The sequence below is a fragment of the Drosophila tropicalis genome, unplaced genomic scaffold (assembly GCF_018151085.1).
Source record: "Drosophila tropicalis isolate 14030-0801.00 unplaced genomic scaffold, ASM1815108v1 contig_694, whole genome shotgun sequence".
NCBI classification, from domain to species: domain Eukaryota; kingdom Metazoa; phylum Arthropoda; class Insecta; order Diptera; family Drosophilidae; genus Drosophila; species Drosophila tropicalis.
In genome coordinates, this window is record NW_027173176.1 from 2,921,051 (window position 1) to 2,935,501 (window position 14,451).

The 14,451-nt window shown below is 37.7% G+C and overlaps 4 protein-coding genes across 8 annotated transcripts in view; 3 read left to right on the top strand and 1 right to left on the bottom strand.

Moving 5' to 3' along the window:
- Nucleotides 1-5,621, top strand: part of Sytbeta (Synaptotagmin beta) — a 44,646-nt gene extending 39,025 nt beyond the window's left edge. For 2 of the 5 annotated variants that reach the window (XM_068292688.1, XM_068292689.1), the window contains exons 2-8: nucleotides 1,833-2,269; nucleotides 2,355-2,600; nucleotides 2,660-3,170; nucleotides 3,231-3,511; nucleotides 3,574-3,723; nucleotides 3,786-3,926; nucleotides 4,201-5,621. In XM_068292688.1, the coding sequence (XP_068148789.1) occupies nucleotides 1,940-2,269; nucleotides 2,355-2,600; nucleotides 2,660-3,170; nucleotides 3,231-3,511; nucleotides 3,574-3,723; nucleotides 3,786-3,926; nucleotides 4,201-4,347 (1,806 nt within the window). In that variant the 5' untranslated portion in view covers nucleotides 1,833-1,939 and the 3' untranslated portion in view covers nucleotides 4,348-5,621. The remainder of the gene's footprint in view (nucleotides 1-1,832; nucleotides 2,270-2,354; nucleotides 2,601-2,659; nucleotides 3,171-3,230; nucleotides 3,512-3,573; nucleotides 3,724-3,785; nucleotides 3,927-4,200) is intronic. The other 3 variants (XM_068292690.1, XM_068292691.1, XM_068292692.1) reach the window with 3 other exon arrangements.
- Nucleotides 5,622-7,838: 2,217 nt separating this feature from the next.
- On the top strand, nucleotides 7,839-8,827 carry LOC137578883 (uncharacterized). Its single transcript, XM_068292489.1, has 2 exons — nucleotides 7,839-8,232; nucleotides 8,297-8,827. The coding sequence occupies exons 1-2, from the start codon at nucleotides 7,918-7,920 to the stop codon at nucleotides 8,699-8,701; spliced, it is 720 nt and encodes a 239-aa protein (XP_068148590.1). The 5' UTR covers nucleotides 7,839-7,917; the 3' UTR covers nucleotides 8,702-8,827.
- Dronc (Death regulator Nedd2-like caspase) lies at nucleotides 8,817-10,886 on the bottom strand. Its single transcript, XM_068292488.1, has 2 exons — nucleotides 10,017-10,886; nucleotides 8,817-9,958 (listed from the first exon to the last, which is right to left on the bottom strand). Exons 1-2 carry the CDS (start codon nucleotides 10,509-10,511, stop codon nucleotides 9,104-9,106), a joined length of 1,350 nt encoding a protein of 449 aa, XP_068148589.1. The 5' UTR covers nucleotides 10,512-10,886; the 3' UTR covers nucleotides 8,817-9,103.
- A 283-nt stretch (nucleotides 10,887-11,169) lies between these two features.
- Nucleotides 11,170-12,188, top strand: LOC137579084 (uncharacterized). Its single transcript, XM_068292773.1, has 3 exons — nucleotides 11,170-11,396; nucleotides 11,452-11,662; nucleotides 11,723-12,188. The coding sequence occupies exons 1-3, from the start codon at nucleotides 11,195-11,197 to the stop codon at nucleotides 11,958-11,960; spliced, it is 651 nt and encodes a 216-aa protein (XP_068148874.1). The 5' UTR covers nucleotides 11,170-11,194; the 3' UTR covers nucleotides 11,961-12,188.
- Nucleotides 12,189-14,451: the final 2,263 nt, after the last annotated feature.

Genomic DNA, 14,451 nt, shown 5'->3' on the forward strand with positions numbered 1-14,451 from the left:
AACAAATCGAACTTCCACAACAACCAAAAAAAAAAAAGGATAAAGCAGAATACGAAAGAATTAAATGAATTGATATAAGGCAAAGACTTGGCCATGGCATACAAACGAGTTTAATTTTTATACATGTATATGTACATATGTATTCGGAAAACATTATATCAATTTCATTTATTTATTATTTTTTCTCTTCGTGTTTTTGGTGGAGAGAATTGCCATCCATGAAAATCCCATTAATCAATGCTTAACAAATTAAACAAACTGGAAAATTTCAATTTGATATTCTTCGGGGAAACACCCCTCAGAATTTGGAAATTTAGAACTTGTAACTTTAGATGAGGGGTTGATTATCCGTACACATACACACATAAACACTCGACTTGAGTCGACTCTACTAATGCATTGATATCATGATGGCCCTGATGATAGGTTACAACAACAATAAAATCAGGAAAGGGGCTATTAAAACGCCTTTTGCATGTGCTTTAAAGAAAAAGAGAGTGCCAACTCGAGGGGTGCGGCTGTGTGCGATGGATGGTTGAATGGATTCGTGTGTTTTGGGTGTTTTTTTGCACATTTTTGTCCCTCATTTTGTATTTATGGTGTTGCCACAGCATCATATACTCACACACATAGATTGTGGGCAGGGGGATGAAATGAACTGTTGTCCTTTTTTCGTATCCTTTTTGTGTATTGCAGTTTAGGTGTCAATTAGCAACGGTGCGGTTGGCTGCATTTCAATGCGTTAATTCTATGCACCGCATCCAGAGAGAGAGAGAGAGAGAGAAAGGATATCTGTGGACATTTGTGGATAGGGGGGCGTCTACTATTCTAGCAAGTTTTGCTTTTCCTCATGAATAATGTGCAATTGTCAAATATTTAAAGGTATTTCTGCTTTATTCTTAAAGCCACATAAAAAAAGGAGATTTAAGTCTTTTGGAAACTACTTTTTAAGGGTCAATTTAATGTCATAGTATTTGAAATAAGTATCTTGAGCATCAATAAAAGAAATCTTGTTACAACCAAACCGTTGCTATAACATGGCATTTTATATCTCCCTCTCTTTCTATCTCTCTCTCTGAGTATGTGTGTGTGTGAAAGTATCTATGTATGAATGACAAAGACTTAGACAACACATTTTTATTGTCCCTAACTAATTTGGTGTAGAGGGTTGTTGGGTCTTCCCTTGGATTTTGCTGCTCATTCATTTGTTTTTCCTCTCTTGTTCTCTTGCTTGATGTTTTGATGTCATTCGCTACACGTGCTTAATTTCATTTAATTTATTTAATACTTCAAAAATAAGTTTTTTGTTTCGATTTGTATTTCGATGAGATGAGTTGAGCTCAGAGAAAAAAAGAGAGAAGCGCAACCCCGTTACGCTTTGAAATCGAAGACAAATTGTTCGCTTGGGAATTTATTTCTCTTTGCTTCGCCTCAATGTGAGTGAATATTCATGAATCTCGACCTAACGTCTCCACTCCACTCTACTCTACTATCCAATGAGTGATTAGGTCACAACATTTCGCATGTTATTAGTGTCCAAGCACACGTAGATGACGAAGATGACTATGTCCATACGGTTGTCATGGTTGCCTAGTCAGAATACCAGGAGGCGTACCATGGGCATAATTAATACCATTTCGTGGCAACGTAGACCAAAAACCACACGAATGCCATGTATGTATGTATGTATGTAGGTCCTTGTCCCTTACGAGTTTGTATTCCTTGTGAGTATGTATGTACGTGTGTGTTTGCATTAGCCTAAGCGGATTAGCAAATGGTAGCTGCCAGAAACACTTTCAAAAGCAACACAAAAACCTTTCGCACACATTTAGTGAGATATAGAGACAAAGACACACAGAGAAAGAAAGAGAGAGAGAGAGAAACGGTAATCAAAGGTGTATAAGAAAAGAAGAGAACAAAAAACAGTGAACTTGGAAAAATGAGCGGATTGGGTCCAGCAGCCTGTTGGCTAGCCCACAAACGTATCGAAACCTGGTCCCGTATGGCCAAGGAGCGTGTGGGGGCTGTCCGTCGTGTTACCATAGATCGCAATTCGGCCGATAGCGCCGATGGCAGTGCAAATGGATTGCAAACTTTGCCAACTGGTGAACTGTCCACATGTGCGGCCACAGGCTCATCGACGACACCGCCTCCCCAGCCAATGACACCTCCGCCATCGGCTTCATCAGTTACGTCGACAACAAGCGGCATAGGCAGCGTTTCGGCTGGTAGTGTCAGCGATAGCTGTGATTTACCTACAGATTCAGAGGTGGTTAATCCAAAACTTCATATATCTACATATGTGTGGATTGCATTGTTAGAAGTATTTTTAATAAATTGCTTATGCTTTGTAGGAGGTGAATATAGCAAAGGAATCACAGCCCATACAACCGGCCAGCCATGGACTACACGGTTTCGGAGGTGGTAGTAATCAAGCCATGGCCACGGCAACGGGAACTGAGATTTTGCGCGGCCCGGCCGAGGTATTCCATAGTCCATTGCACTTGCATCATCAGAGCCGTTCGTTTCCACCGCGTCTGCAGCGCACCCCGTCCATCTCGAGTCAAAGCAGTGTGGATAGTGCTCCATCTAGGCATTCGGTAAGACACAGAGCCCCTCGCTTTGTCTCTCAACCATCATTATGATATTCATTTCAAAGGACTTATTTATACAGGGACATCGCGGATCTTCACCACAAATACGCACTTTCGGACCGGATGGAAGAAGTTCATTGCCCAGTGAGCCGGCGTTTCCCCATCATTTGGCCAGATCACCGAGTCCCATGCGCACCATCTCCTTGGATGCACGCTGTGGCAGTCCAGCCTCGGTGGATGTGGGCGATATACGCACTCCAAGTCCTTCGCAAAGCAGTTTAGCCTCGCTCGCTGGTGCCGGAGCTGGAGCCGGAGCTGGAGCTGGCTGTGGTTCCACGAAGGGTGTAGGACGATGTCTCTCACCTTTGCTTATACCACCACCCCGTACTCAGCCAGGGGTAGACCCATCCGTGGGCCCAGCTTCGCCGCTGGGGGCTCTTCAACCAGATCTATATCGCATGCCCGATGGCCCGGTATATCTGACGGCTCCCCAATCTAGCCATGCTGTTGGTCGTCTTCACTTGCGCGTCAAATACGATTATCATCTATTCGATCTCACGGTTCATCTCATTGAGGGTTAGTACTTGAACTGAAATTCCCAATGATCAAACATCATAAAAATCAAATATTTTGCAGCTCACAATCTTAGCCCAATTGAAGAGGGCGGTTTCCGTGATCCCTATGTTAGGCTGATGCTCTTGCCAGAAGTGGATAGCCGTAAACGTCAGACCCATATACATCGCGGAGAATCGAATCCCTACTTTGATCAGCATTTCAAATTCCCCGTTTCACGTGATCAGTTGCAGGGCAAGGAACTAATCCTACAGGTTTTGGACTATGACCGCTATTCGCATAATGATATCATTGGTGAAGTTCGTATATCGGTTGATGGTCTCGATCTATCGAAATCTGTTGAGGTAGGCAATAGAGAGCCTTTTATCTATCCTCTATAATATATATTATCCATGTGAACCCATAGATTTGGGGAGACTTATTGCGCACAAAGAAACCCAAAGAAGATCGCCCCGAATTGCTATGCTCTTTAAACTATTTACCACAAGCTGAACGTTTAACTATTGTCATTATGAAAGCCAGAAATTTGGATACTGTACAGGAACCTTATGTTAAGGTAATCTATCTGATCTATGTACAGAGATTTTTCACTCCTCCACTTGTGATTCTCATTTTTAGATTTACCTAATTCAAAATGGTAAACGCATTAAGAAGAAGAAGACCAGTATTACCAAATCAGATGATCCCACCAATCCCATTTGGAATGAGGCATTCACCTTTAATTTGCAATCGAATTATCTACACAATGCGGCCATTGAGGTGAGTAGAAGAAGGGTTAGCCAATAAATATATACATATACACATAAAAAGTCAATGAACCTTAAACGAAAAAGGCCAAACGCCTAATGCAAAATACATATACACTTTGTATGTAAGTATGTGTGTATGTATCTTTGGTGTATCTGGGCGATTGTGCTAATTTAAGGCAATTGTCCGTTTTATGTTACCCGCATTTTAATTGAAAATTTCACTCCATTTTGCTCTCTCATCCATCCACCGCCCATCCACCGCCTTCTGACGTGAAAACCAACAGATCTATGTTGTTGGCGCGGGCAGTGAGGCAACGGAAATTGGCTGCTGTGGCCTGGGCCCACAGGAAAGTGGAACTGGCTGTCAGCATTGGCACGATATGATTAACAATGCGCGTAAACCGACGGCAATGTGGCATTATATTCGTTAAAATTGGAAAGAGGCGGCATCCATCGAAGCTCCCAGTTACATAGTTACCCATTTAGCTCGCCGCCCCGCCCCGCCCCCCGATCACATCTCCCACTCAACCCATAAAATGTGTGTGCTTGGGTGTGCATGTGTGTGTGAATAACAACAGTAAGATAAATGAATAACTAAATGAAAATTTGTGGAAAATATTAAATAATTGCGCATTTATTGCGTTCTTTGTGCTGCATTCCTATGTGTGTGTGCGTATGTGTGTGTGTGTGTGTGTGTGTGTGAGAGAGAGGGTGTGAATGCGTATGCTTGGTTGTTTTCATGTATCAGTGTATGTTTATGATGAAATATGTAATTAGCTCGATCCTATTTTTCGCAATTGTAAGAGAAAATAATCCTTCAGCTAAACAAAAATCTATTTAAATTACTTAAATTTAGTTGTTTCGGCATAAATTTAATGCAAAAATACTTTTATAAACTTTTAATCCCCCCATCCTTAAAACAAATATACATACTTAGTATATAGGGATATGAATAAACTTATGTACCTATCCATGTATGTATGTATTTAATGTACGTCAATGTTTGTATGTATATTATATAATTGTAATTGCCCTCCATCTGTAAAGCTCAAATGAAAAGTTCCTAACAAAAACTAACCACAAAACTGCACACAGGAACTGCTACTAAAGGGAATCCTTGCCAATTGTGACCATCAGCAGCAATTGGAGATCCACGAACTACATTTGAAATTTGTTTGCTCATTTTAAGTTTTGCCGTGTCCGATGCTATAATGAATGAAATAAGCTGTGGGTTTCCTTAGCTAGTTGTGCTATTTATTTTAATATGTACTTACAAATATGATTAAATCAAAACCTCTTCCTCCCTTTAACCTCTAGTTAAATTTAAACGCCTTCTAATGGTAAGAAACTACTATTATAAGATATAAACTTTAACGCGGGCTTAGAGCATAGAGCTTTCAGGGTGTTTGTAGGGAAAACAGGAAAAGGTGGGGTAGTTTGTACTCTACTCGTTGCAAAATGCCCTACGATTACTACTTCTTCAGTAGCAGTTTGCTGTGCATTTAGGTTTTCCTGTAACTAGAAAATTGCGCAACCAAACCATGGAAGCCGCAAATTTTCATAATAGAAGGTCCTTTTTGATCGCTTTAAAAACTGTCAGACGAAGTTGTTGACATTTCAATTGACGACGTCACCAAATACTTGAGGCCTGTTCAAGTGTGTGCATTTCTTAAATAATTATGAATATATGTATGACAAAAGTTAAGTCAGCAAAAAAAAAAAAAAAAAAAAAAAAAACAAAGAAAAAAAAACTAATAATAATAAAAGGGAAACGAAAGAAAACCCATATTCAAGAATATTTTCTTAGGTGAATGGTCGTCAATCATGCATCACAAGAGCAACCCCAGTCAACGGGGTTGCAAGAAATTTGCTTGGCCGACGACAACATTGGGTGACAGTTGACAAATTGCCATCATCGTGTGTAGTTAGTTCTGTGCTGTTGTCCTTTTTGTTCTTGTTGTTGTCAAGAACGTGTGCGTCTGTGTGAGTGAATGTCCGTGTGTGTGTGACAGAGTATTGAGATTATATGACAAGAAGGAAAGAGTTCTGCTAATTGTTAGCTAACACAACAATATTTCTTTCCTTATAAACACAGTCAAGAGTTCTTTCAAGTTCCACTTCTTAAAGCAAATATAAAAAATCTCCCTCTTCTTACTATTGTTATTTATTAATATTTGGTATTAATTATGGAATAAGCAAATACCTTTTCTTTTATTATTTGGCTTTTTGTCGTTTATCCTTTGCTGCTAGCTAAAAGCTCTTTACACTATTATTTTCGTTCAAACTCTGGATGTCATAATTTCAACAAAATGTTTGACAATATCGACTACTCATAGAGCAAATTTTGTATTTTCACATATAGTGATAATCAAAGCCAATCGGCGATAGTATCCAAGACCCAAGATTTTGCTTCCAATTAAACAATGTCCTGAAAACAAGTGGGATTTAGATGCTTCAGACTTTTCCATTTTCATGAAAACTATGTATGTAAATGAAGATGCTTGTATGTGTGTATGTACGGATGTGAGTATGTATGAGTGGGTTAATGTTTGGGTTTTTTTTTTTTTTTTTTTTGAAAATCTAGAATCACAAATATACATATATGTATATGTATGTGTAAAATATATGCCCATATTGTATGTATGTATATCTAAAACAAAATAAATAATAATAAATTGTATGAAACGAAAATTTTTGAAAAAGACTTAAGGGAGGCGACAGAAATATACATGCCATATATAAAAAAAAAAAAAAAAAATGTAAAACAATATTCTTATACTTATTTTCTAAAAACCAATTCTTCTATATATGTCATCGTTTCACTAATAACTAATAATAATAATAAATCCATATATGTATGTCTGACTTTTATGGAATGTTTAATGCTGAAATACCTCCGATTTATTCAAAACTTCGTACATGCATATATAATATTGGCATTCTATTGCAGAACTACAAATACTATACAAATGCTATATACATAAATATAAATATATATTCTTACATTAATGTACAAACACACACAACAAGAGAAAATCAATATATAAGCTATTTCTTATATTAGTGTATTTGCAAAGAGCTGTTTCTGTTCTATGTTGTGGCATTGCAGCGGCAACAAACTATTAAATACACCTATACAACAACTGTATAATATTATATTGTATGTGAATTTAAATTATTCGGATAAATAAAATACTAAAAACCCAATTGGTGAAAACTGATCTTCAATTGGGGTAACTGGAAGCAATAAGCCAATCAGATCATGAATCCAATTAGGTGGAAATGGTAAAACTAGAAAATCTTGTATACTTCTTGGCTTAGGAAATGTCTTTTTGACAGACGTCGAAATTTCTAATTCTTGTGGGGCTTAAATCAGAAAATTTATGCTAATAGGTAACAACTTTAATTGGAACGAAGGATATTTCAACCATTGGGTTTTAATTTTTTGATTTCTTATTTTTCAGCGTAGTTGGAATTAGATATTTAATGCTGCATACTTTTTTGCATATGTATGTATTTATGTTCAGAAGTAAAGAGAAAGACCAATTGATTACAGAGACCGGCGCGAAGCCTTTCTGTAGAAAGAACACCCAAATTGTCTTGCAAGAATCTAAAATATTAAGGTTGTTCTTATATGTATATCTCAGTCGCCTCAATATAGTTTGAAGTTTGATATTAAATCGTTGGTTAGCAGTTAAAAAAAAAGAAGAAAAGCGATTTTACTCACCAATTTTGTCTCTAGTTGTTTGTCCTTTGCCCAGATGCCACTCGCCAATTTCCTACTAAATATAGTTAGTTTACCTCTAAGGTCGATGGTTTGGCAAACCATTTTTTTAACACAATTTAAATTTCAGGGCTTACAAAATTTACAAGTTTAGAAATCGGTGCACTACTTGCGCCACTACGCATGAACAAATGCGATGGCAAACAGCTGTTGGTTATCGTAGTCGTTATCGATAGACATCTATTTTTATATTTGGGATATTTGAAGAATAAATAAAATGCAAGAATTTAAAAGCAAACGCGATGCTCTATTCGCTTGTCTCGACGATGCTAGCAAAGAGTTGAAGGGCACTGCCTTGGATCAAAGCAAAGCAAAGCCATACACTATCCGGGCGCTGGACAGACGAGACAATTCCCGAGATGACCGTGGCCAGGTGATGAACTATCGCTCTGGACAGAGAATTGATGTGAATGGCGACACAGAGTCCGAAGATGGTAAATTGCGACGCATGCGAGGCAAAGAAAGCATATTCAAGAAGCCGGAATTACCCATAGGCCGGTGCCTAAAACCTCGCAAGACACCCGACTACCAGGTATTAGCTCGTCTTACTCTAAACTTTTAGTCAATGTTCCTTATTTATCTGCTTAAATCTTAAGGTCAACCCGCACAAATGGAAGAAGTATTCTCTCTCCGATGTGGACATATCAGAACAAACCAATTCAGCCGCTGCCCTCTCATTTCTCAGGGAAATGGATGCCCAACGTGAAGCTGACACAATTGGCCAGGATGATGAGCTGGCCAGCAGTACTGTGCACAAGATTGAGTTCAAAAAGACAAGCAAACTGAATCGCAATCTCAAGAAGCTGCAGTCAGACGAAACGGAAGACGTGACCGTGGACAAGCCTCAGTTGAGGGGCTCCAAACTGATAATGCCCGAATATGTAATTGGACAACGAGCAGCACCCAAGCAAAAGAGGTCCAAACCAAAAGCTGAGCAAAATCGTGCTGCAGGCACATTGCAACTGTCTCATTTAGACGAGCTCGATGATATTGATGATTAGGCTTCCACCTTAACATGTAATTAAAAAAAAAAAAAACCTCAACTGTAGATATAAATTGAGTAAGTTGTCAAATTAAAGTCACATTTTTTCTATATGCTAGAAAATAGTTAATAAGTTTGCTAATAAAAAAAAATCAGCAAAAAATTGCGGATTCTGTTTTATTTTTTACAAACTTGGGGCTATGAGATATGAAAAAATAATACATAATGAGTATTTGTGTTTTGATCAAACAAAACCTGGGAAGAACAATAGCACAAGGACGTATACATGTAAATATAATTTAGAGTACATAAATGCAACAATACACACAGGTAGGTAGAAAAAGTTTGAGTATAAAAAAAAATATATATATATAGGTATATATGTATATTCAGTCTGGAATGCTTTCATTATATGCACTGGCTATTCTTTCGGCTCAAGGTAGAATCCTGGATTGAAATACAGTTTCTTGTTGAAGCCAATATTGTCATAGGTTCCTGTCTGTAAGAAACCGCCCTGTGTCCGCATATTGCCCACAGCTGTGTGCGTTATCTTGAGTATATCCTCGACGTGAGTGTTGTGGGCATGGTTGGCCATAGTGTCACAGAACTTTTGAATATACCAACTGCCATTATCTGGATCACGATGAGACTGATTGCCCGCTGTGCTGGCATAGCTTACCAGCATATCCGATAAAGTTGGCACATTGCTATAGTGGACACCATCGGTCTCTATCATTGGACCAGGAAGACCAGGATCAGACTTCCGGCCGCGACAGAAGGGGAATATAAGCACCTTGGGCTTATGCACCAGATATGGACTGGAATTCGCTCGAAAATGATTCTTAATTCCAATAACATCGGCCACAGATCCATCGCAAAATTCCACTTTGTCGACCTCGCCGACTCGTTCACCATGCGTCATTAGAACCATGACAAAGCATTCGGTGGTCTGCACATAAGTCGATGAGGTAACCTTGCGTAGCATATCGAAAAACTCATCCTGATTGACATTTTTATACGCAAATATTATGAAGCCCATTTCTCGAAATATATGTATCAATGAGTCGCTATCTATTTCGGCACCATTTCGTCGCTTCTTGCTATCGGGGAAGTCAATTATGTTGACCATAAAAAGGACGCCACGATTATGTTTCGTTTGCATGGTATAGATACCAAGAGCACTGTTGTCGTGAATCCTATCCGATTTGAGTACCACACGTGTTTGCCCCACAACGGGATCCTCATAGGGTGTGACTGGTCCAGTGACATCATGCACCTACAAAATAAAAAACTTTCGGTTATTGGATGCAAACAAAAGATTTGCTAATGTTTACTTTCTCCTTGCTGGCACAGGGTCCTTCAACAACGGTCGGTGGCACTGCTACGGGCACTGGCAATGTGGTGGTGTCCACAATGTCTGTGGAGTTTCGATTGTTTTGCATGGTTGCGATAGATATGAAGGGCTGTTCGTTTGGACGTTGATTCGTACTTTCCAAAATTTGCACTGCCTGCAGACAGCCTTGCGATCGCACTGCTTGCAAAAGTAAACCATAAGCAGTTGGTCCCCGTTTGGTGATCTTGACGAAGAGATTTCTGTGCTGTTGCAGCAAGACATCGTCTTCACTAAGATTAAGTCGTTCGCCATTTAAGTCTTCAATCCTTTTCCGCATTATCGGTGTCAACATGCCAAGACGCACGCATTCGGTTGCCAGTCGAGTGTAGTTAGTATTTTTTACAAGTATATCAATGTTGTCTATTATGTGATTTCGAAGCTTAAGCGGCATACCAATCTCCCGCTCTCTCTGCTCTGTCTCAGATCGCAAATCCATCGGATCGCTTATATGGTGCGCTCGTCGAAGGACGCCGCTTCGGCAGTGATAGTGGCAATGGCAATGGGAATGAGTCACAGCTTCCTGCTTCCACTTCCAAATTGAGGTCGCACTTGTTGTTTTTGTTTTCTTTGTCTTCGCTAAGACTTCGTTTCGTTTGTTTGTCGATGAGGGAACGGAGGGGTTTTTTGGTTAATCGCGAACTTCGAAGCAACACGTTGATCCTTATTTTTTCAAAAGCAAATTACTTAATTTAAACTTAATATTGCACAAAACTTAAGGCCTAAATAAAATTTCTTTTGAAACAAAAGGAAAAAATTAATTCGCTGGCAGTGGCAGTGGTGCGAAAGCGCGCGTCCGTTCACTATAGAGATGGAAGACTCAACGATAGATATTCATCGATAAAGTAAAGTGCGATATACAATATATTGAGTAGTTTTCGTGTATCGAATTACCGATAACTGACGATGACGATATCTTTGCTCCGATAACATCGATAACATTGTGCCGATAATGTCGATAACGATAACGTTGCTCCGATAATGTCAATAGCGATACATTTTATCCGATAACGTTAATATCGATAAATTTGCTGCGATAACGCCGATGTAGATAAATAAATTCCTGATGTTCTCGATATCGATATTTCTTCCATCACCAACAGAAAACTGTGAAGCATACAAATGGAAGAAACAAAACGTATTATTAAAACTGATCTGACAGATTCTGAAGAAAAGGAAGACACTGTGTCCAACGACAGTGAGATGTTAACCAAACATATCAAACGACGTGTGCTTACGCAATTGGAAAAGTTTGGTACCACTCCGCACACACTGAAGATAGCTGCTGCACATCGTCGAGGAGACAACACCAACAGCATAATAGGTAAGGTAGCCAAGATGTTTAGATTGTAATTCCTGCTTACAGAATCCCTCTTCAGATTACATAATTAGCAGCGCCAATAAGGCGGAGGAATGCGTCGACCAGGAGTGCAATTCCGTTAGTCTCAACAACATCAATCAGTGGCTGGACTTGATGAAGAACATGGATCTTACCCAATTCTGCGAGTATGAGGCGGGGGTCGTCATGAATGCTATAGTCCGGAATGAGCCCCAATCCAACCCAGATGAGTTAAACGGGATAAACATGACGTAAACAAACTGTAATCTATACATTAATATATATGACATACGAATAATTTCTGGTTTCAGGGAAGTTTATAAGTTTCTGGAAAATGCTCTAATCGGCCAACCACAGAAGGCGCTAAGCGAACCAAGTCAATCATTTCTGTTTAGAGAGATTGCTCTGCTAATAGCGGAGGCTAATACCGATCAATCGGATGTTGAGGCCAGAAAAATGGGACAGAACCTTTACAACTGTCAAGACTATAACTATGTGGTCCAGCCCCAAAAGGCCAGCCTGGATCCTTTATTTCTGGACAAAAGCTAATCATAAAACATTGAAAGTTCTTGCCTAAGTATTTATTTCGGTAGCCAGAAGCGTTTGTAAATTTTTTAATTAAATTTGCGATGTAAAGGCAGACAAACTCATCGTTAATGGATCCTGTTGTTATTCAAATTAGAATATGTATGTAAGTGGTATTATATTTGACTAGTAAAGTATTAGGTATTTATAGCTTATTTGATACAAATAAACAAAAATTGACTGATTTAAAAATGAACCGAGCATTTATTCATTTTCCAGAAGTGATTGTGAAGATCGGGTGTTGTCCTGGAGGGAAAAGTAAAAGGCAATCAAATCATTTCCACACATTTATTAAACATTTAAATTTAAATTTTCTTTATGGATTATACACGTACATTTGTCATTCTCAAATTGCATATTCTATGCTCCTCTACTCCTAGCCAATTAAATGTGTCAATATCAATATAATCATATATATTATGATCTCATTCTTTGCACTCCTGCACTCTGCACGCATTAATTCGATAATTACATTCATAATAAAGTTCATTACTAAGTATTTTTAGTGTGTGTATTGTACTTGTATAAAGAGTTCTGTTAGCACATTTAAAATCTAATTGTAAGTAAGTACAATATATATAGTAAGTATTGATGTATGTATATATAAGTATGTGTATAGTAAACCAGGGGACTGCGAATTCTTTAAGTTTCACACAAATTACTTGAAGTATTTTGGCTTGGCTCAATTTGTTTATGCATTTTAAATATGTATAACATTTATTGTGCAATATGATTGTTTTCAATATTTTTGGCTGCCAAATTGTACATATTGCGTATACGCCCCATACACGACCACGACGACGAGTACAAGTACGAGTACTTCTAGAGTATGTTTAGACTAAATGTAAGAGTTAGGCTTTTCATTGTTTTCAACTTTAAGAGGCATTAAAACAGTTGAGTGCCCCAGATAAGAGGCAGCACAATAGATCACAAGAGACAGAGTTGGAAATAAGTACGAGTATTTCTTTTATGTTTTTGGCTTTTTTTCTTCTTCTTTGGTTTCTTATTTGTTTTGTTTGTAAGTTTTTTGTTTTGTTTCTTTATGTAAGGTGAGGAGGGGACGGTGGAGAGTGTCACATATACACACAATCAGAGAGTTACATACAGAAAGTTACATATAAATACCCTTTTCATTTGCTTTATCTTTTGGTTTTCCTTGCTTCTTGTCACTTTTTTTTAGTTTTGTTTTGTTTTTTTTTTTTGTTTTTTGTTTTGTTTTTGTTAAAAATTATGTTTACATAATAAAAATACAATATAATTTTACATAATATAACTCTTAAAAGTTCAGTCCAGTTTGAGCTTTTGGTTTTCCCTTTTTTTTTTTTTTTTTTTTTTTTTTTTTTGCTTTTGGTATATATATTTTTTGGTTTCATATGGTTTTTACCCATTTTTTTTTAGTTTTGCGTTAAGTTAAATTAATTTAAGCTAAATATTCCATATGATTTAGAACTAGAAAAAAAAAATAACAATAAAAATAATAATGTATGTATAGATACTTATATCGATCGATATGCCATGTCAAAAATTCACAAAACAGAAAACAAACAATTGAAAAAATCTTGAAAAATTTAAAGAGAACAAATCAAACAAATCAAAAAGAACAAACAAACAATCAAACAAACAAACAAACACATTTGAACAAAACTAAAGAATTGTTTTGAAGGTTTTTGAGGATGCTCGAATTTGTTGTTTGGTTTTGTTTATTCTGATTATTGCAACCGAACTTTTTGGATCGAACTCAAAAATTGAACAACAACAACAATATAACAATATTATTAATTGTAAAATGAAGTATTTGATTAAAGTAAGAGCGTCAATAGAATTTTGATTGTCCCGTTTACCGTTCGTGATGGTTCTGCTGCTGATGCATACTCGTACATACGTACAGATCTTGGGGGGAGCGGCGGCTATACATATGTAGGTACGAATACCTAGCTCGAAAGCTATACGAAATTGTGTGTATGTGGGAGCCACATACATCATACTATGTACATACATACATATGTACATACATATATACCCTGTGAGCCCTAGGCTACGAATTCAGAAACACGGAGATCGTTTTGATGGACATAGAGACATAATGGGCAGCATGTTTATTTACTGTTTGTATGCTTTTATCTTTATCAATGAGTCTAATCGATCTCAGATCGGTTTTTCCGTCCGTCCATGGTCAAATTTATAAACGACATCATCATATCATCGTCATCATAACATATGCTACGCAAGATGCACTCCCCAACCTTGAGTCTCGATTCAAACTAGCCAAAACGGGTAAACTCCAGATGAAAATGTTTTCATACGGCCGCCCCCGACAGGTATGCATGTAGGTATATGTATAGATTATGCACATTTAGGTAGAAATAATTGTCTTTGTATTCTTATATACATATATAAATATATATATATACATAGATACATACATATGCATATGTACCTATGTATGTATAAACAT

Bases quoted from the DNA above. Each gene is read 5' to 3' on its own strand.
- LOC137578883 (XM_068292489.1), top strand. From the start codon at position 7,918: ATGCAAGAATTTAAAAGCAAACGCGATGCTCTATTCGCTTGTCTCGAC. The intron at 8,233-8,296 runs GTATTAGCTCGT...TTAAATCTTAAG, and splicing joins GCAAGACACCCGACTACCAG to GTCAACCCGCACAAATGGAA.
- Dronc (XM_068292488.1), bottom strand. From the start codon at position 10,511: ATGGATTTGCGATCTGAGACAGAGCAGAGAGAGCGGGAGATTGGTATG. The intron at 9,959-10,016 runs GTAAACATTAGC...TTTATTTTGTAG, and splicing joins CCTGTGCCAGCAAGGAGAAA to GTGCATGATGTCACTGGACC.
- LOC137579084 (XM_068292773.1), top strand. From the start codon at position 11,195: ATGGAAGAAACAAAACGTATTATTAAAACTGATCTGACAGATTCTGAA. The intron at 11,397-11,451 runs GTAAGGTAGCCA...ATCCCTCTTCAG, and splicing joins CAACACCAACAGCATAATAG to ATTACATAATTAGCAGCGCC. The intron at 11,663-11,722 runs GTAAACAAACTG...TTCTGGTTTCAG, and splicing joins TTAAACGGGATAAACATGAC to GGAAGTTTATAAGTTTCTGG.